Source organism: Callorhinchus milii, unplaced genomic scaffold (genome assembly GCF_018977255.1).
Source record: "Callorhinchus milii isolate IMCB2004 unplaced genomic scaffold, IMCB_Cmil_1.0 Scaffold19, whole genome shotgun sequence".
Classification (NCBI taxonomy): domain Eukaryota; kingdom Metazoa; phylum Chordata; class Chondrichthyes; order Chimaeriformes; family Callorhinchidae; genus Callorhinchus; species Callorhinchus milii.
Genome location: NW_024704760.1, coordinates 9151951 through 9172416, shown reverse-complemented (window position 1 = coordinate 9172416; position 20466 = coordinate 9151951). Strand labels below are relative to the sequence as shown.

The following is a 20466-nucleotide window of genomic DNA, read 5'->3' as shown; positions in this document are numbered from 1 at the left end:
TGGGAACACCCAGTAGTAATTTAAAAACACACTAATTTCAAAAGGGAAGGTGATGGTTTCAGTTCAATTTCAAACAGGAAGGCCTGCTGAGCTGCAAGAATGGATTTGCACAGGGAGACCCCTGTGCTCTTTCAACCCGTCTCTCCCCCCCCCACCAAAAAAAGTTGGGTTTTACTTCTGAAGCAAAAACCACATGCAGAACAGGTAAAAGGTACCACTTCCGAAAAGATATGACCACAATGCCCACATTAATCAAATGTTAACTACTATTAGTGAACTGATATTAAAATCAGCCGAGAATTGAATTGCAGCAACAGTCCAGTTCAGTTCAATTGTTCACTCTATGGGTGAAAATGTTGATAGCTGAAAATGTAATTGTTGATTAAGCCAAAGCATTTTAAAACATAATGATTTTTTTCCATGAAAATAAATTGTACACAGAAGCTGAACTAAACCCTACACAAAATCTGCACAAAAACTTGCTTCAAGATCTAAAAATATACTCTTTCTCAGTTCCCAGGAACAATAATGGCTGAAACAAAACGCAAAATACTGCAGATGCTGGAAATCTGAAAACAAAAACAGAAGTTGCTGGGAACACTCAGCAGGTCAGGCAGCATCTATGGAAAAAGAAAAGTTTCGAGTTCTGACAAAGAGTTCGTCAGAATGACGAAGAGTCGTGGAGCCGAAACATTGACTCGCTTTCCTTTCTCCATAGATGCTGCCTGACCTGCTGAGTGTTCCCAGTGACTTCTGTCTTCAATAATGGCTGAAGTAATGTAGCCCTACAGTCTGTAAATTTTGATGCAATTTCTATTGTGAATCAAACCTACATATTTCTTAATATTAGTGGCTTCAAGAAATTTGATGAAAACTAAATTACATTTAGAACAAATCTGCGGAGGCTCTACTTCAGTGAGCGAGGTAGGAAACGTATGGAACAGGCTCCTGGGAGATGGTGAAAGCAGAACCTGGCATTTCAAGCACAAATTATAGATTTCTGCATGAAAAATAATATCTTATGATACAGTATATAGTTTGGAACACAACATGTCAAGCGACTACTAGGATGGTGGAAGGTGAACTAGATGGACTTTGGTCTTCTTTCACCTACCAAATTCTTATGTTTTTATATGTACTAGCTGTACCCGTTGCAGCTTCGCTTGCAATCAAAGGATTCAATATGCAATATGGGATGTATTTTGACACACAGACAGACACACCGACCGACATTTCGTCTTTATCTATACTCAGCTGGACAGGACTACTGTGGGAGGACACAGGGACTCCTTTAATATATTTTTTCTCTCTCTCTGTCTCTGTCTGTCTGTCTGTCTGTCTGTCACTCTCCCTGCCTGCCTCTCTCTCTCTCTCTGTGTCTCTCTCTGTCTGGCCTCTCACAGTCTCCCTCTCTCGCTCTCCCTCTCTCACAGTCTTGCGTTCTCTCTCTCCCTCTCACACACAGTCTTGCGCTCTCTCTTTCACAGTCTCTCTCTCTCACAGTCTCGCTCCCTCTCTCACAGTCTCCCCTCTCTCTCAAACAGACTCCCTCGCTCGCAGTCTCCCTCGGTTCCTCTCGTTCGTAATCTCCCTCGCTCCCTCTCACTTGCTCGCAGTCTCCCTCACTCCCTCTCGCTCGTTCAAGGTCCCGCCTTCGCTCACAGCCCCGCCCTTGCTCGCAGTCTCTCTCTCTCTCCCCACCCCCAGCCCCTTTCTTTCTCTCTCGGGGCCCCCGTCTCTCTCTCTCTCCCCCCCATCATCTCTCTCTCGCTCTCTCCCCCGTCTCCCTCTCTCTCGCTCTGTCTCTCGCTCTGTCCCACATGGGAGAACTCTAGCTCCAATGACAACCAGAAAAAATTACCATACATTTGTTGCAGAACATAGATGTATCTCACTGAACGGTGTGTGCTTTCCTCTTTTGCTAGGTAGTTGCAGAATATGATGCATACCTCATACTTTTGGGCTTAATTAAATCTTTTTTAATATAGCTCATCAACGATAAGAAATCCCCCCCAAACAAAATGCACATGATACTGTCAGATCCAAGACCTTTCCGATGAGGTATAAATCATGTCTCTACGTCATTCGATTATTGCGTGATTGTCACTGACACACAGACACACTTCGTCTTTATTAGTGTAGATAATAAGCAAGGAAGGAATACAATCAAAAACTTCAGAAAATATCAATCACCAATCTCAATTACATGTGCAATTTGTATTCAATTCTGTACAAAATGTTTTTTTCAATAGCGACTGTTTACAGAGAAATAATTTCCATTGTTTCATTTTCACCGAATTCTGTAGCCACAGAACACAATTATTTCAATTACATATCCTTGTAAAAATGTGCAGAACACCCAATAATTCTGGATGTAAGATGCTTCACTGCAAATGTCATATTCCTACAGTTCCTCATGACTGATTCCTTCCCTCACCTTCGTGATTTATTCGCTTTGAAGTCCAATTAAGTCTGCCCATTTTATTGCAAAAGGGACAAATACTGAAAATATTTGGTCATACAATTCCAGATTGGAAGTGGCTCAACTGATAGCACTCTCACCGCTGAGTCAGAAGGTTGTGGGCTTGAACTCCATCTCGGGATTTGAACCCCATCTCGGGATTTGAACCCCATGTAGTTTATGTTGACTTTCCAATGATGGGGATGTGCTGCTTCATGCCCACCTCCCTACGTCTGCCTCCCCTTGACTGGCATGTCCCTCGAGCCCTCCGTTCCATCATTGGAGGCCGCTCTTTCAGCCACTATGCCCCGAAACTCTAAAACACTCTTCCACCTTGCCCCTTCCTTCCCCATCTTCAGGTCGCGCCTGATGACCTTCCTCTTCAACGGTGCCTACAGTCACCTCCCCCTGCTTGGTGTCGTGCTCCACCACTGTCGAGTCCTCTGGGGTGCTATTCTGCGTGAGGGTCGCTTTATAAATGAAGGACGAGGCGGAGGAAATATGGGATGCAACATCGCCCGGCTCCCTCACTGTCTCACACCTCATGCCACCGAAAATCTCATACATGTTTTCATTACATCGAGGCTCGGCTATGCAAACTCATTGCTTGTCGGCCTCCCCAACTCTTTCCTCCATAGGCTGTAGATCATCCAGAACTCTGTAGCCCGTGTGCTCCCTCCTGCCCTCCATCCTCTCCGATCCCAACCTCCAGCTCGGGTCCGAAACTCTGTGTGTCCAGCGCCTTGGGATGTTCTCCCGACGTGAAAGATGCTATATAAATGTAATTTTGTTGTTGTTGTAAATGCAAGTTGTTGATACTAAAATGAGGTTCCATCTGCCTTTTCAAAGGGATGTTAAAGATCTCGTGGCACTATTCAAAAAGAGAAGGGAGTTTTTCTCTCTCTCCTGATCAACAATCAACCAAATAAAACTGATCACTCAATTCATGGCTGTTTGCATGACACTCCTGTGTGCCAATTAGCCACTGGGTTCACCTACAAAATAGTCACTACACTTTACACTATATTCTGTGAGGTGCTTTGAGACAGTGATGTCATGATTAGCCACTGTACCGAATTTAAGGATTACTACTACTATTATATGCACATTCTGGAGGCTAGAGCATCCTCTGCTTCACCCACTTCCCTAAATTACTCACACTCAAGCACACAGTACTACTGAAAATTGAATTAGAGCAGCTCATTTTGTGAAGACTATATTGTGTACTAAAATACCAGCTACAAAGAGATAGGATTTCTTTTCTTGTTTTAAAGTGAATACTACAGAGGGAATTACTGACCCGAATATGAAGGCTTTAGCAGAGTGCAGACGGGCACAGAATGCAGAGATTTAAGGTTGAAAAGAATTGTTTTTGGTCAGCCGGGTGTCTAACACAAGCGGAAACCATAACAATTATTAGGAATTTCCAAACCAGAGTACCACATATGTTGCCACCTGTACATGGAAATTTCTTAGCGACTGGAATGGAATGTGCGCTCTACTTAATTCCACAGCATTAGGTGCAGGTGGACAAGAGCCAAGATCTGGGAACCTGTGAATGAGTGTTGGGATATGCTGGAGTTTTACCAGCTAAAACTACAATTTGCCATTGCCCTCTGCCAAATTTCCCACTGCTTGTCCAACTAGGACTAACTTACCCATTTGGGCTTTGGCTTGCAGGTTTAACATGACGCAAGTGCAAGTCCTGCCAACGAGCCAGGCTGGCTGGTCTGTCACCAGCAGTGGACTGGAGTAGTGTGGACCAGACACAATTCCATTGCCAAATATGTCATCTTGGAGCGAGCTCTGCCCCCAAAAGATCCTATTTACCTTTCTTCAAGAAGAGCCATTAATTGACCATTTAACATCTTACAAGTATAGGTTTGACCCGTCACTAGACGGATGGCAGGTGTCAAGAACATGCAAGAGCACTGCCAACTTGATCCTGCCCACAGCTCAGGCACATCCTTAACCATTATTAACAATAATAATCCATGGATTTGATATAGTGCCATTGAGACTTCTCAAAGCACTTCACAGGATATGTTGTAAAGCGGCTATGCATTTTGTGGGTGAAATGCAGCAGACAATTTACACACAGCAATGTCCAGCCATGTGACTATGTATTTGTAGGCAAATGTGGCCACTAATGTGCACACAGCAAAGTCCCAAAAACTGAGTATTAGCCTCAGTTGTGAATTCAGAGTCCCAATGTGAACCTTGTGTCCACAACCTTCTGACTAAGATGCAAGAGTGCTACCAACTGAGCCAGACAGAAACGTTTGACCGATTGCCTGAGCAGCTGAAGGAGCAAGCTGGAAAAATGGGGGTGTGGCCTCGATCAAGATTCACCTCAGATGAAGTACAGGAAATGCCATGTAAAGATCTAACTGTGAGAAATTTCAAACTCCATAACTAAGTAACCAATATGTCAATGGCAAAACAAAGGACAGCCTGTGCTGAGGAATTCCACACAAATCAGAAACCACTTGATCATTTTCTTTCTTCACTGGATTCCCCCAACCACCACTTCCACCCCCAGCTCGGGTGTTCAACTCAACTAACAGTGTTAAGGGCTTTGAAACATCCTCCCAAGATGCTAATAAATGTAAACTGTAAAATGTAAACCCAAGATGGTTGTATTTACTTAATTAAAAAATAGTTATCAGTGTAACAAATGGCACCACCAATGAGGTAAAGCAGTAACCATACAGGATACCGCTCTTCACTATGTCATCAAAAGTTTCAAAGTCTGCCCAACACAGTCATTGTTTACTGCTTTGAACACAACAGAATTCATTGGTTGTGGACCGCATTCACCGTAAGCAGATCTTCCATGCTATGAACGCTTGTTAGTTTTGAGATAGTGGTAAGGAGAAAATCAATTTTATACATTTTAATGTGCTTCATTTTTGGTGTTTCTGCCCTATTGTGATGAACATCCATTTGTTTTTTTTGCACCAGCAAATATAAATAGTACTATTTTACTTAAATACCCCAACCCTCTCTTATGAAAATTAATGCACACCATTATTATATTATAACAATCACCTACATTTCTGGAGTGGAAATTCAACGACCAGGGTGGTAAAATGGCCTAATCAGCCAGTAAGTGCAATTAATCAGGTAGGGTAGCAGAGTGCTAGAGAATCTCAATTCACTGGAGGAGAAACACTCTCAGCAGTGAAGTACAGCTGCTTCTGAGATGGGACAAAGGATTGCTTTCCTGAATCTAATGATATTCCAAATGTACCCAATTCAGCATGAATCACTGGCAGAACGTACAAATGCACAACATAATCACAGGAGTACGATTTGCAATTTTTAAAATGATAAAAGCACAAATATATTGCAACAAATCATCCAGCACTTCACACTCTTCTGTTTGGACTGGAGCCCCGTATTCTGAGAGACCAGGTGGGTAATGTTATTGGTGCATGATACCTATTTATTACATTAGCCCACAGTGACAGACAGGTCACATTTCCCAGTCAATTAGACAAACAGCTTAAATATAGAAATATTTGATTCATTTTGAACAAATGCATACATTATGATGGAAGAAATTGCACCTAGTTTTGACTTCAGACTATTTATGGGTCTAGGTCAAAGCATCTCCTCAAATAAAAACTTCCAGATCACTGCAGAACCTCACCTCTAACAGCGGGTTACAGATAATATTTCTAACCCTGAACTGCCCCCCCAAAATAAATCAATCAATCTAGCCAGGGAACTTGGGGGTACAGGCAAAGAAAGATAAAGAAAGAAATACTGCGTGACACCTACATACTGAAAACAAATATAAGCATCCATAGGCAGTTTTAGACCCCTTCTCCAGCAGAGGTAGCCTGTTGGGAAAAATTTTGCACAGGACAGGAGTTTTCTTTCTCATCATCAGAGAAATACCTAAACAGTGTATAGCATTCAATCCAATTTGTTGGGGGGGTCAAATGTGTGTCTGACACATGCGGACACCCATTACCATGCTTAAGGGCTTCCAAATCAAACTGAGAATTTCATGCATCTCAACTACATGTGGAAATTTTAAAAGATAGATTGTTGGAATGGACGCTCAATCTCTCCCTGATGGGACACAACCTCCTTACCTAATTCCGGAAAGTATTAGGCACAGGTTGGCCAGAGCCAAGGCTTGGGGACCTCAGTGTGTGTTGGAGCACTGCTGGAGTCTAACTAGCTAAAACCACATTGTTTGCCAGTGATCTCACTGTCTGGCAAGCTTTCCCGCTGCTTATCCAGCTCGGACCACCCTACCTGTTAGGGTTTTGGCCTGCAGTGTTAACGTAAGGAGCTGAGTGGGAGGAATCCCGGCCCCCATTCTGCCCTTCCAAGTCTGCCGATGAGCCAAACTGGCTGTGTTGTCACCAGAGGTGCCCTGGAATACTGTGAACTTGCTTGGGTCAGGAACTGGATTACCAGAGCCACCACAGAGAGCTGACTCGATTATGGCATTCTATTGCCAACTAAACATGTCACCTTGGAGCCAGTTCAGCTCAACTTCCACACTAGTCAGGAAAAACTGGTCAGATTACCGCTGTAAGGGCAATACAGTTCAAATGAGAGTCAATCTTGGATTGAGACTCATAAATCTGTGGAATTAAAGTGTAAACCAAAGCCTTGTTTCTGCACCAAATGAGTCAGTGCCTGGAAGTTCTGACTTAAGTGTTGCACTATCTGCTTACACTTACTTACAGAGACTGTTTCTAGCAGAGCAAAAATCTGAGTTATAATGTCTTTCTCTGCATCGATTGTTATATGGATTAAGCAGAAAAGCATTCAACTGCCAATTTTAACTAAATACCATAGTTAAGTCTTTCCAAATGAAGTATGTATCTGATGGCTGGAATTCTTATTGGTCAATGCCGTACATTAATTGTTCAATTAATTCTCTTCTATTCAAGCACTGCATGAAAATTCAGATTTTGGTGCTTATTATGTTTTCATCTTTCCTCTGAAATAATTGATTTCCTTAGAACCATGTATAATTTACAGAACATGAGAAGGCCATTCGGTCCACCATGTCTGTCCTGGCATTTTGAAAGAGTGAACTTTTGGTCCCATTTACCTGTCTTTTCCTCATACCCCGGCAAAATTATTACTAATGTCGGCTCAGTTATCTAGGACAACCCAGCCCATAAATGATGTCTGTTCACAGACCACTAATTGCAGCAAAGACCTTGATACAGCAGCAAAGGTACAGTAATTTGAGCTGGGAGTATATTTCCTATTGCAAGCGTTCAAAGTAACAGCCACCATCCATTCATGGATGTACTCCAGACCTCTCTGAGCCAGGATGGAACTCGGCATCTTGTTTGACTCTCAACTGTCCTTTAACACCACATCCATGCCATGACCCGTTTTGCCTTTCCCCACCTCTGCAATATCGCCAGACTCTGCCACTGACACTCCCCACAGGCTCCCAGGACTCTCATCCACGGAATCATCAATTCGCGGATGATGCTAAACTAGGAGGGAGAGTAAACACCGAGGATGACATTAAAAAAATGCAACAAGATATAGATAGGCTCGCTGAGTGGGCAAATAGGTGGCAGATGAAGAATAATGTAGGGAAGTGTGAGGTCATCCACCTGGGTGGCAAAAACAGTGGAGCAGATTATTTTTTAGAAGGGTAGAAACTAGATAATGTTAGCGTTCAGAAGGCCTTGGGTGTCCTTATACACCAGTCACAAAAAGTTAGTTTGCAGGTACAGCAAGCAATTAGGAAGGCTAACGGTATGTTGGCATTTGTTACAAAAGGGTTAGAATATAAGAGTAGGGAAGTCTTGCTGCAACTGTATAGGGCCCTGGTAAGACAGCACCTAGAGTATTCTGGGCAGTTTTGTTCTCCTTATTTATGAAAGGATGTACTCGCCTTGGAGGGGGTACAACGTAGGTTAGTACCAAGGATGAGGGGGATGAGTTATGAGGCTAGGTTGAGCAATTTAGGCCTATATTCTCTAGAATATAGAAGAATGAGAGGGATCTTATAGAATCCTATAAGATTATGGGGCATGACAGAATAGATAGTGGGAGACTTTTTCCCCTGGTTGGAGAAACTATACCAGGGATCACAGTCTTAAAATTAGGGGTAAGCTCTTTCGCACTGAGATGAGGAAAAACTTCTTCACTCAGAGGGTAGTGAATTTATGGAATTCTCTACCCTAAAGGGCTGTAGATGCTCAGTCCTTGAACATATTCAAAACTGAGATTGATAGATTTCTTGTGAATCAAGGGATTAAGGGATATGGGAATAAGGCGGGAAGGTGGAGTTAGAATAGATCAGCCATGATCTTATTGAATGACGGGGCATGCTCAAGGAACTGAATGGCCTACTCCTGCTCCAAATTCTTATGGTCTTATCACATTCCGGCTCGACTACACTAACTCCTTGCTTGTTGGCCTTCCCAACTCTTCCCTCTACAAACTGCAAATTATTCAGAACTCTGCAGCTTGTGTCCTCTCCCACACCTGGCACCGTGAACCCATCATCCCCACCTGGCTCCACTCGCTCCCCATTCCTCAGAGGATCGAGTTCAGAATCCTTGTCCTTGCTTTCAATGCACTCCATAGCCTTGCTCCTCTGTAACCTACTAACTCCTTACTGACGATATAAAAGGAAAGGGCTTGTTAAGCCAAATGGCCTTTCGTTAATCATAACAATTCTTATGCATCGATGTTTAAAAATCTATTGCATCACGAAGCAGTGGCAAGCTGGGCCAGATGCTTCCTGGTCGGCAGAATAATACAGAATAAAACTGGCTACAAAGTACAGAGTGAATTTGGCAGATATTTAGGAGAAATAGCTCGAGCTAACAGAATAGCACTGGTTGCCCAAAGTGTGTGGGGGAAAAGTTCTATTCCCACCATCAATGAGCACAATATTTGCCACAAAATATTGATTTCAGAAACAGAAGAACTACAGAGACTACCAAAGCTGCAGCAAGTTGGAAAATCCCAGTTTCCCTTACAATGGAAGTTGATCTCTTCCTCATTCAGAAAAAAAAATGCAATATACTCAGTTATAAATAACATTCTTTCCCGCTACGTCACTGAAAACCATATTTACATATTAGAAATCGACTACAACCATTTCTTATGATGTCTTTTAATAAAGCTGTAAGAGTTACTAAGATTACTGCTGTAGTGTTTGCAATAAAGAATATTCTGGTTATTTGCAATGCCATACCTGGAAGTATCAGACAGAACTGTGTAACACTTTCTTCCCCTTAATTTACCAATACAACAACAAGATTACATTTGTATAGCGCCTTTCACATCGGGAGGATGTCCCAAGGCATTGGACAGTGTACAGCATTATAATCCTTTCAATGAATATGGTTCAAGATGCTACCGGCATGAAGGGTGCTAGATAAATGCAAAATGTTGTTATTGGTTCCAATAACTTGAAATATCTCAGAGAGCAATTTCTGTAAAGTGAAGTTAAGAAGCATTTATAGACATTGACATACCAAACCACTACTTTGGCTGAATCTGTGAGTCCACCAGTACGTAATCAACAAATGTTTACAACAATGTGCATTTATATAGCACGCTTCACCTCGGATAACATCTTGGAGCTGTAGCTCAGTGGTTAGAGCACTCGCTTTGCAAGTGAGAGATCTGAGTTCAATTCCCGGCAGGTCAGGGCGAAACCTTGGGCAAGTTTCCTTACTCCACACAGAGCCTAATAATAATCCCTCCAAAACCAAAAACAATAATAAATTGGTCATTTTCAATCTACGACTGTTTGTGGGACATTACTGTGCGCAATTGGCTGCCGCGTTCGCCCACAAATATACAGTCAATTCACTTTACAGTGTGTTCTGTGAAGAGCTTTGGGACGTCCTCCCGACGTGAAAAGCGCTATATCAAATGCGAGGATTATTATTATTATTATTGGAGCGCTTTATAAAGTTGAGCGACTCTCGCCACCACAATCGGGTTTTATCAGTGCATTGAAACTGCATTTTAGCAAACTCCAGAATTTACAGGACAAGGTGCAACTAACCCGTTGGTGGCGGGGAGGGCGATGCATCTTTTTTATCGAGTGTATTTTTCTACCAGACAAGTGCTTATGATCTCAGGAAATCGGCGCTGGAGGAGTTGCCTGGACTGACAAGTACAGAACCATAAAACCATAATCACTAACCCCAGTTTACTTCAGGTTCAAGGGTACATCTGCATTTGCTCCAGCACTCTTTTTTTTTTGGGGGGGGGGGGGTAGGGGGGGGTTCGATACTCTCATTTTTTTTTCCAGATCACAAAAAAAGAAGTGAGAAGCAAACGAGCAAAGAGGTCAAACAACTCCGAGGAGCCTCTGGTATGTTTTGAAAGGGATTCCGCAACACTGAAGATCAACCAATTCCTGAATAAGGATCGCAGCCCCAAAAAAATAATAAAAGAACCCACTTCACACACCGCGCACCGAGAGCCACTGTTCCGCGGTACAGCAGAGCAGCGCCAGTGCAGTGATGTCCTCACCCCTCCCGGTTGGAGGAGCTGTGAATTTCTCACACACACCGCAGATTGCACCACAGTCGGGGGGACGGGGGGGGACGGGAGTCGAGTTGTTTCTGTCAGTGAGAGCGGCGGCGGCGGCCAAGTCAACGGCAGCCCAGCGGCCGCCGCCGCCGCCGCTCACCGACTGCGACCCGCGGGGCTGTGCACAGGGCACCGCCAGCAGGGCGGCTCTGCCGGGGCTCGAGCCGAGGAGCCGAACCATGTTTACCTCAGACCCTTGCGGCCGGGCCACGCCGCCGCCCTCCCGCCCGCCCGTCCGCTCCCGGTCACCCACCTGAGGAAGTTGGATAACTGGGGCAGGGACACGGTGCCGCCGCTCCCACCCGCCGACAGCCGGTGCCGACCGCTCAGCAGCTTCTCCACTACGGCCACGTTGCCGGTCCGGGCAGCCTCCAGCAGCTCCTGCTCTTTGCCCATCGTGTGTTGTGTGTGTTGTGTGTGTGTGTGGCGTGAGGGCGCCTCACGGCCGCTCGCGCTCCCGCCGCCGCTGACCCGCAGCCGCTCCGACGAACGACCGAACGCCTGACCCGGCGCATGCGCACACCCGCAGCTCGCGGGAGCGAAGGCGCGCATGCGCCGGCTGCCCTGGACCGGCGGGGTCCGCGCACGCGCGGTCGGTCGGTCGGCCCAGACTCGCGTCGGGCGGGTTTCACGCCCAATTCGGAGGTTTTTTTTGGTGTGATTGATTGATTGATTGATTGATTGATTGATTGATTAATTGTGGACGTTAACAAAAAAAAAGGCCACCGGATTATTTTTTTAAAAAAATTTAAAAACCCGTCTTAAAAGGGTTTGAAAAAAAACCCACTGGTCTCAATGGGGGTCGCTCTGTGAAGCATCGGAGGGTGGGGGGGGGTGCGACACGTGACTGTCGGGCTACTTTTGGGCGGGCGTTTGGGCTACAAACCGGCTCGCTGGCGCAGGCGCAGACTGTCCCGGGCCGCTGTCAGGCTCATGGAGTCGGAAGAAGAAGCGGAGTTTCAGGCGGCGGCGGCCCCGGCGTCCCCCTCTGGGGAGGCCGAGTCCGGGCCCAGCACCGCCGTCAAGGCCGGCGCCAGTCCCGAGGCAGCAGCGAGGCCGGAGCCGGGCTCCGGGGAGGCGGCGGCGGCCGGTGAGAAGGAGGCGGGTGTGAGGGAGAGCGCGGAGGCCATGTCGGGGGCCGGCGGAGGGCGAGGCGGGCGAGGCGGAGGCCCAGGGTAAGAAGCCGCGGGTGGACCCGGCCCGGGACAAGAAGGAGAAGAAGCAGAAAGTGGATGAGGACGAGATCCAGAAAATGCAGTGAGTCCGCGAACCCATCATATACACTCCCACATCGTATACACTCCCCCATCATATACACTCCCCATCGTACACCCCCCATTGTACACCCACCCTCCCACCATACACACACCCCCATTGTACACACCCCCACCATACACCCTCCCACCATACACCCTCCCACCATACACCCCCCCCCACCATACACCCACCGCCCACCATACACCCCCCCCCCACCATACACCCCCCCCCACCATACACCCCCCCCCCCCCCCCCCCCCACCATACACCCCCCCACCATACACCCCCCCCCCACCATACACCCCCCCCACCATACACCCCCCCACCATACACCCCCCCCACCATACACCCCCCCCACCATACACCCCCCCACCATACACCCCCCCAACCATACACCCCCCCCCCACCATACACACACCCCCACCATACACACACCCCCCGTGATCATATAGACCCCCCCATTATACACCCCCCCCATCACACACCCACCCCCCGCCATCATATAGACACCCCCATTATGCACCCCCCATCATACACACACCCCTCGCCATCATATAAACCCCCCCATTATACACCCCCCATCATACAACCCCTGGCATCATATAGACCCCCCATTACACACCCGCCCCACCATACACACCCCCCCGCCATCATATAGATCCCCCCATTATACACCCCCGCGCAATTATGCAGCCCCCATTATACACCCCCCCCCATCGTACAGACCCCCCCCACATCGTACACCCCCCCATCATACACACATACAGACCCCCGCCCAACATGCAGACCCCCCCCACTCCATCGTACATACACCCCCATCATACAGGCACCCCCCCATCATACGACCGTTTGTGGGACATTGCTGTGCGCAATTGGCTGCCGCATTTCGCCCACAAATATACAGTCAATTCACTTTACAGTCTATTCTGTGAAGCGCTTTGAGACATCGAGAAGATGTGAAAAGCGCTATATCTAATGCAAGGATTATTATTACAACTCCTCATCATACACACATCTCCATCGTGCAGCCCACCCATCCTACAGCCCCCCCCCCCGCCCATCATACACGTCCCCCCATCCTTTCACTTCTGGAAAGACATCTTAAAATGCTTTGCAGGATATACTGTAACATGTAGTGACTGTGTTTTGTGGGCTACCCTCCCTCAGCCCCTCATACCCCAAATACTTACTATAACTTCAGCATTTCCAGATACCCCCACATATTGGATACTCAGCAACATGCATTTATACAGCACCCCTCACATAGGATAATATCTTGATGCACTCCACTTTGGCCGACAAAATGCAGTTAACTTACACTACAAAATATTCTGTGAAGCGCTTTGAGATGTCTCAACGACGTGATAAAACTCTCTATCAAAATATAAGGATTATTATGTATACCCTCTGCGTGTGTCATGCTACAGACACCAGTAGCGAGAATGCCTGTTTGGGGTCCCCAAGCCTCAACTCCTACCAATCTCTGTCTAGTACTTTCTAATACAACAAAAATATTTCAAATGACTCCTTCTGTGTCATACCTGGTTCCGAAGGTGACCCTCCAGGGAGTCAGTGTGCACACCATTCCAGACAAAGGAAAATTTCAACACATACAGTATGTGGAACTCTGACTTGTTTGCATGCTTGAATAATTAATAATAATCCTTGTATTTGATATAACGCTTTTCACATCTTCTCGACGTCTCAAAGCTCTTCACAGAATATACTGCAAAGTGAACTGACTGTATATTTCTGGGTGAAAAACAGCAGCCAATTGTAAACAGCAGTGTTCCACAAACAGTCGAGAATTGAGTGACCAAATTCTTATTTTTTTATTGTTCGGTTCCTACAGTAAGTAGGAACCCGGTTGGCAGTCGATTGGCGGATCACGTTTCCGGGGGTGATAATCCCTTCTTAAAAAAATAATTTGGTCACTCAATCCACGACTATTTGTGGGACAAAGCTGTGCGCAAATGGCTGCTGTGTTTCGCCCACAAAATACACAATCAATTCACTTTACAGAAAATTCTGTGAAGCGCTTTGAGACGTCTCACTGACATGATAAGGTCCTATATCAAATGCAAGGAATATTATTGATTCTATCAGATTTTATACAACTTATATAAGTTTGTCCCAACTGATACAACTTTTGTGAGTTTCACTGCAGTTAGCAAACAAGCAAATGGGGAGTTTAGGAGAATTTTTTTTATACACAGAGTAGTTAGGATGTGGAATGCTCTGCAGGGAGCGGTGGTTGAGGCAGAATCCATATTAGCTTTCAAAAGGGAACTAGATACGTTTCGCCACAAAGCCATTACAGCATATTCTGTGAAGCAGTTTGAGATGTCTCAACGACGTGATAAGGCGTGATATCAACTGCAAGGTTTATTATGGGTAAATACCTAAAAAAAAGAGTTAATTGCATGGGTGTGGGAAAAGGATAGATAAGATTGAAAGGATTGTGCTTAAAAGAGCCAGCAAGACCCGATAGGCCAAATGCCCTTCTGCTGGGCTGTAAATTTCTATGGTTCTGTGTATCTGGCACCCGGCTGACCAAAAAAAAACTCCACAGCACCCATTTTGTCCACTGGAGTTTTGACTCACCCGAGCTGCCTAAACCTATTCTTTTCTACTCCCCTTCATTCATCCACCTCCTTTTTGAACAATTAATTACTTGATCTGTAAATGCATTCAGAAGAAACTATATATTGTATGTATATTGTTTTAGATACCTAGGGAAGTTCAATTTATAACATTTCAACGCTGAAAGTACAGGTGAAATAACCTGCTTACATTTCCACCACCTGGATCTCAACCCACTGTACTAATATACACTATACTAATATTTGGCAGATTAAGATTGTTATGGGTGTTTTTAATTTTTTGTCTTAGAACTTGAAATTTAAGTCATTTTTTCAGAGTAACCCAAAGTAAAGTTGATAAGGCATCAACAGTTTTCTGCTAGTTCACCAACATTTTTTTGAGGCAATGGGAATGTGGATTAGATCAAAGGGTTTCTGTTCTCTTATCAGGATTTTGGTATCGTCCTTCTCAGAAGAGCAGCTCAATCGCTACGAGATGTATCGGCGCTCAGCTTTCCCCAAAGCTGCTATTAAAAGGGTGAGTGAACGTTTGGGTCAGTCTCCTTGGCCAAAGTTGTCTTTGATGATTAGAATATTCTTAAGTAATTGCGACGCAGCACAAAGTGACCTGTAATTTGGTACAAATCTGCAATCTCGTCTTGAATAACGAGTTGGGAATTCGCAACGTCGCATCAATTCAGTGATCTTGAGATTGGAGCTCAACCTATTTTAGGCTCAATGCTGGGCACAAATTGGCTGTTAGTGGTGCTCTTGCCTCTGGGTTAGAAGATTGTCGGTCCAAGCCCTACCTATGTTGGGAATTTTCCAGTCGTATCTTTAAATGCTAATAATCTACTACCCTCCTAAATCACCTGGCACTTCTCACTGAAATCTCTCCATTCTGTTTTTGTACCAAACACCTAATCATTATGGATGATTTAACCTTCACTTTAATTCTTCAACCTTTATCCATGACTTGGTCTTGACAAGGTGTTGATATCTCCAAACTCGCCATCTCTGATCACTTCCTATATCCCCCTCTCCCCCACTAAACACTTCACCATCTTTCCATCTCTGGAGAAAACTTCATCCTCATTCCCTCTCATCCTCTTGCTTTGGATACCCCTCTCCCTCACTTGGTATTCAACCCTCCCATTTGCAGTGCTCCAAGACACTATCCTGCGTAAAAAGCGCGATATAAACAAATTATTGTTTGGTCTGCCACCATCCTGACTTCGGAGCAATCAGCAACTTGCTGATTCTGCTTCACCTTCAGCACATTTCTCTCCCTCCGAAATCCAGAACTATCTCCAGTTCTTTTCATTCCTCTGCTCTCCAGCAGCAACCTCCGCTCCCTTGATTCCGTGCACTCAGTCAGAGATGACATCGAACCGACATCACAATCCATCTTCAACTCTGGCTGTGCCACTTCAAAAATGACCTCTCCCTCACCAAGACAATTTCTCGATTCTTTCAATTCTATGGGTTGAATGGCCTTCTATTTCCCTCTGTTCATAACAAGGCAGCCAATTTGTGCACAGCATTGTCCCACAAACAGTCCTGAAGTGAATGAACAATTTTTATTTGAGGGATTGTTGGCCAGAACACCGGGAGAAATTGCCTTCCCCTTTCTGATAGCGCCCTGGGATCTTTAACATCCACCTGAATGGGCAGACCAAACAGAAATACACTAAAGTGTCATTGAGTTAAAGGTCCTGATGTGGAGTTTGAACCCACAGTAATCATAATCAAAGCACATTTGATATAGTGCCTTATCACGTTTTTGAGTTGTCTCAAAATGCTTCACAGAATATAAAGTGGAGTGACTGTATATTTTGTGGGAGAAATGTGGCAGCCAATGCGCACAGTAGCATTCTTTGAGCCAAGTTGACCACCTGAACAGGCAGATGTGATCTTGATTCAACACCTCCAACAATGCTCCACTGGCTCTGGCTACCAGCGAATTGACTTCAATCTCACCTACACGTGGAGTCCTGTAGTGAGGTGGGAGCACTCGCCTCGCAAGCGAGAGGACCGGGTTTGATTCCCGGGCAGGGAACTTTAGGCAAGTTTCCTTACTCCACACGCCTCTTGATTACCTAGCAGTAAGTAGGAACCTGTTTTTTAGTCGATTGGTGGATCGCTTTTCTGGGGTAATAATCCCCATTTTGAATAATCCCTTCAAAACAAAAATAACAGTAATTTGATCACTTAATCCATGACTGTTTATGGGACACTGCTGTGCACAATTGGCTGCCGCGTTCTGCCCGCAAAATACAGTCCATTCTCTTTACAGTGTATTCTGTGAAGCGCTTTGAGACGTCTTGAAGACGCAACTAGGCGCTACGTCAAATGCAAGGATTATTACTATTATTCATGTCTCACCTCGCCCTACTTTTGTGATCTTCTCCAGCCTCATTCTCCTCACCCATTTCTGTACCGCCCACCAATCCCCCCCCTCCTCCCACCCTTGATCAGCAGCGAAGCCTTTAGCCATTATGCCACTCCACCATTATCATCTGGAAAACAACTCCTCTGCCTCAGGATTGTTCTTCTGTTGAACTGTTAAGATAGAGGTTTCAATTTCCTTTTCATGTTAACATTAAAATTCTTGTAACACTATTCAAAAAGAAGGATTTTCCCAGTGTCCTGGCCAACAATCCTCCAAATAGTTAGTCATTCACATCATGTCTGTTTGCAGAACATTGCTGTGTGAAAATTGGTTGCTACGTTAGGAACAAAGGAATAAGGCTCTGTATCAAATCCAAGCATTATTATTGTTATTATTGGTACAGGAGGAGGCCATTCAGTCCATTGAACCTATTCCAATTTATTTATTAGATTTGGGCAGATCTTTTAATCCAAATGCCCTCCCTTTCACTCGCTATACTCACTACCAAGTCTCTTCCAATTTCTCTTTTAAAAGTCACAGTTGATTCCTCCTCTACAGCCTTCTGGGGCATAGTGTTCCACATTTTTACAGCTCTCTAATTGTTGTTGAGTTCCCATTTTAAGTTTGACTACAAGTACACACAAGTCCTGTGAAGCGCTTTGAGACATTCTGACTTGATAGTTGCTGTATCAAAACTAGTATTATTTATTAACTTGGATTATTGAAGCGCTAGGGACACTACCCTGCGTGAGCAGCGCTATATAAATGCAAGTGGTTGTTTATAGTGGACGGAACTTTGTGCCGAGTATGAGAGTCACTTACATAGTCTGTGTTCTGGTCTCTTTCAGCTGATGCAGTCAATCACTGGTTGCTCAGTGTCTCAGAATGTAGTGATTGCCATGTCTGGTATTTCCAAGGTCTTTGTGGGTGAAGTGATGGAAGAAGGTGAGTTTAAGCAGTGCAGTTTTTTAAAGAGCCATTTGTAATACAGTATCGGCTCAAAGCAGAGGTGGAAAGGTGAGACCCACAGTTAGGTATTTGGAGGATTTAATTGACTTCATGTAAGTTTGAAAACCTGTTAGTTCAATGATAAAAGCCAGTGTAAATAAACTGAAATAAATGTTATATGATTTATGCAGTGTTTAGCGGTGTTGTATAAGAAGCAAGCATGAATTTTGCATTTAGAATGAAAGCTTAATGATGCGGGTGCGATATTAAACCTAAACAAATTATCAGTACCTTGTCAGAATTTTAAGAATAAATCTCTTTGAATACATGTGTTTTTCCAAACAAAGCATAATTTCTTCAAGTTCAAACATTGAATGTAAGTTATTGAAGAGCCTTCCATTGCTTGCACTGTAACGAATAACTATGGAGTGAGCTGTGCTTCAATTTCTAACCATGCTTGGTTATCTATTGTTTTTCTTTCAGAGATCATTGGGTTTGGTCAGGTAAATGTTTAGTCAGCTAAATGTGACTGTTTTATGAACAGACGACTGAATATTTAAGAAATGATTGTCTCAAGGGGCAGAAAAGAGGACTTTCCCTCTTCCCAGCTTTGCTAAGAAAAGTTCTAAGTTGCCATTCTTCATATCTGAGTCTAGGCTGACAGGCTGGTTGTTGGGTGTCTTGGGTAATAGTCCTGATGTCACCAACGTCTAAACGTGATCGAAGTCTGGTTTAGGTCATTGATTGTTTTTAGTATAACATTGGATTGACAAGCAATAGATACGTGTTTGAGCATTTTAACATGTTGGTAAATCCCTTCATAGAAATTGGCAGCTTTAGTGTACTTGGTGTCTTCAGCATCTAGCTTATTAGTTATCAACCTTCAATGGGCTGGAGGTTCATTGGTTACAACCTGTTTTTTTGTTGAACTCAAGCCCTCGCTTTTTCCTATTAACTGATTCACATTTCCTTTATAGCTCTGGACGTCTGTGAGAAATGGGGAGAAACGCCACCTTTGCAACCCAAACACATGCGCGAGGCAGTGAGAAGATTAAAACTCCGTGGACAGATCGCAAATACAAAATATAAAAAAGTCTTGTTCCATTGACAAGAGACTGGCCCAGCATAGGCCAGATACAACTGACCCTCCATTGTGAGTGAGCCTTCACTGTGAAACCTACATTCTGCGACGTGGGTAAATCGGCCATTGTTTCTTTTAAGAGGATTGAAGTCTAGGTCCTGACCTTGATCGCTTTCTGACGATGGGTTGGGAAAGCAGGCTAATGGAAAAGGGGCTAAAGTTATATTCAGCCATGGAGCTCAATCTATTCAATCTGAATGAGTGAGTGCTCCTGTGTCATGTCAAGAGAAACAGCCCCAATTTTATTTTTGCCTTTTCCTGTTTGCAAACAAGACCCAAGATCTGTGGCTTGGTCCCGGCTCCTCACACCAAGTGCTGTGATAAACTTCTGTGTTGAGCGCAATTTCACAAATAATGGAAGACTACTCAACCAACTCGTCAATGAAACCTGGAGACTTGTAATGGTAGACAGCAGCTGTAAGTATGAGCAGTGCTGTCCTGTTTTCTGGCACACGATATCCATTTATAACTGATCTCAGTGGTAAAGAAGTTAATTTGCTGTGGAGGAGGAATAGAATAGATTTATCGCACGTTTGTTACATAAACATGGAGAGCATCATGAATCTGATTTTCCAGATTTTAATACCGTGTATATCATAGCTTTTTAAGCACAATGCAAACTTGGAGAATGTTGCACACAATGTTTGTGCGCGTGTAAGAACTGTCTGATAAAATGTAATGCCATTTTGTCTCAATTAAAAATAAATTGCCACAAACAGATTTCAGGCTACCTGCAGGGTTAGGATATCGGTGTGAACAACTGAGGCAGATCTGAACAATTGTTAGCACTCAAGATAGTTTGAGTGGAAATAAAGAACGAAGTTTGGGTTATTTAATAAACTACAAGTCTTTCTGAAATGGTTCAGTTATGGGAGAAAGCTTTCACTAGGCTGATTCTTCCAATTCATATTGCAATATCCATAGGTAAGGGATGGGAGGAAATTGTGCTGAAATTTTTCAATATCTCACAGCTCCATGTGACAGGATACTATTGGCAGGCTATATTCAGTAAGATGATGTGACTTACAGCCTAAGGATCTGATGTTCTGTCCCTTTCCTCTGGTGCTGATGATGACTTCTCACCATCTCAGTGACTGTTAAGCAAAGCCCTGGTTTGCCAAGATAA

The 20466-nt window shown here is 44.5% G+C and overlaps 2 protein-coding genes across 4 annotated transcripts in view; one reads left to right on the top strand and one right to left on the bottom strand.

Moving 5' to 3' along the window:
• Positions 1 to 11520, bottom strand: part of anks1ab (ankyrin repeat and sterile alpha motif domain containing 1Ab) — a 197066-nt gene extending 185546 nt beyond the window's left edge. For 2 of the 3 annotated variants that reach the window (XM_042342162.1, XM_007894134.2), the window contains exon 1: positions 11274 to 11520. In XM_042342162.1, the coding sequence (XP_042198096.1) occupies positions 11274 to 11416 (143 nt within the window). In that variant the 5' untranslated portion in view covers positions 11417 to 11520. The remainder of the gene's footprint in view (positions 1 to 11273) is intronic. The other variant, XM_042342163.1, reaches the window with a different exon arrangement.
• A 433-nt stretch (positions 11521 to 11953) lies between these two features.
• Positions 11954 to 20056, top strand: taf11 (TAF11 RNA polymerase II, TATA box binding protein (TBP)-associated factor). Its single transcript, XM_042342257.1, has 5 exons — positions 11954 to 12075; positions 12137 to 12277; positions 15310 to 15397; positions 18100 to 18196; positions 19177 to 20056. Exons 1-5 carry the CDS (start codon positions 11954 to 11956, stop codon positions 19305 to 19307), a joined length of 579 nt encoding a protein of 192 aa, XP_042198191.1. The 3' UTR covers positions 19308 to 20056.
• The last annotated feature ends 410 nt before the right edge of the window (positions 20057 to 20466 follow it).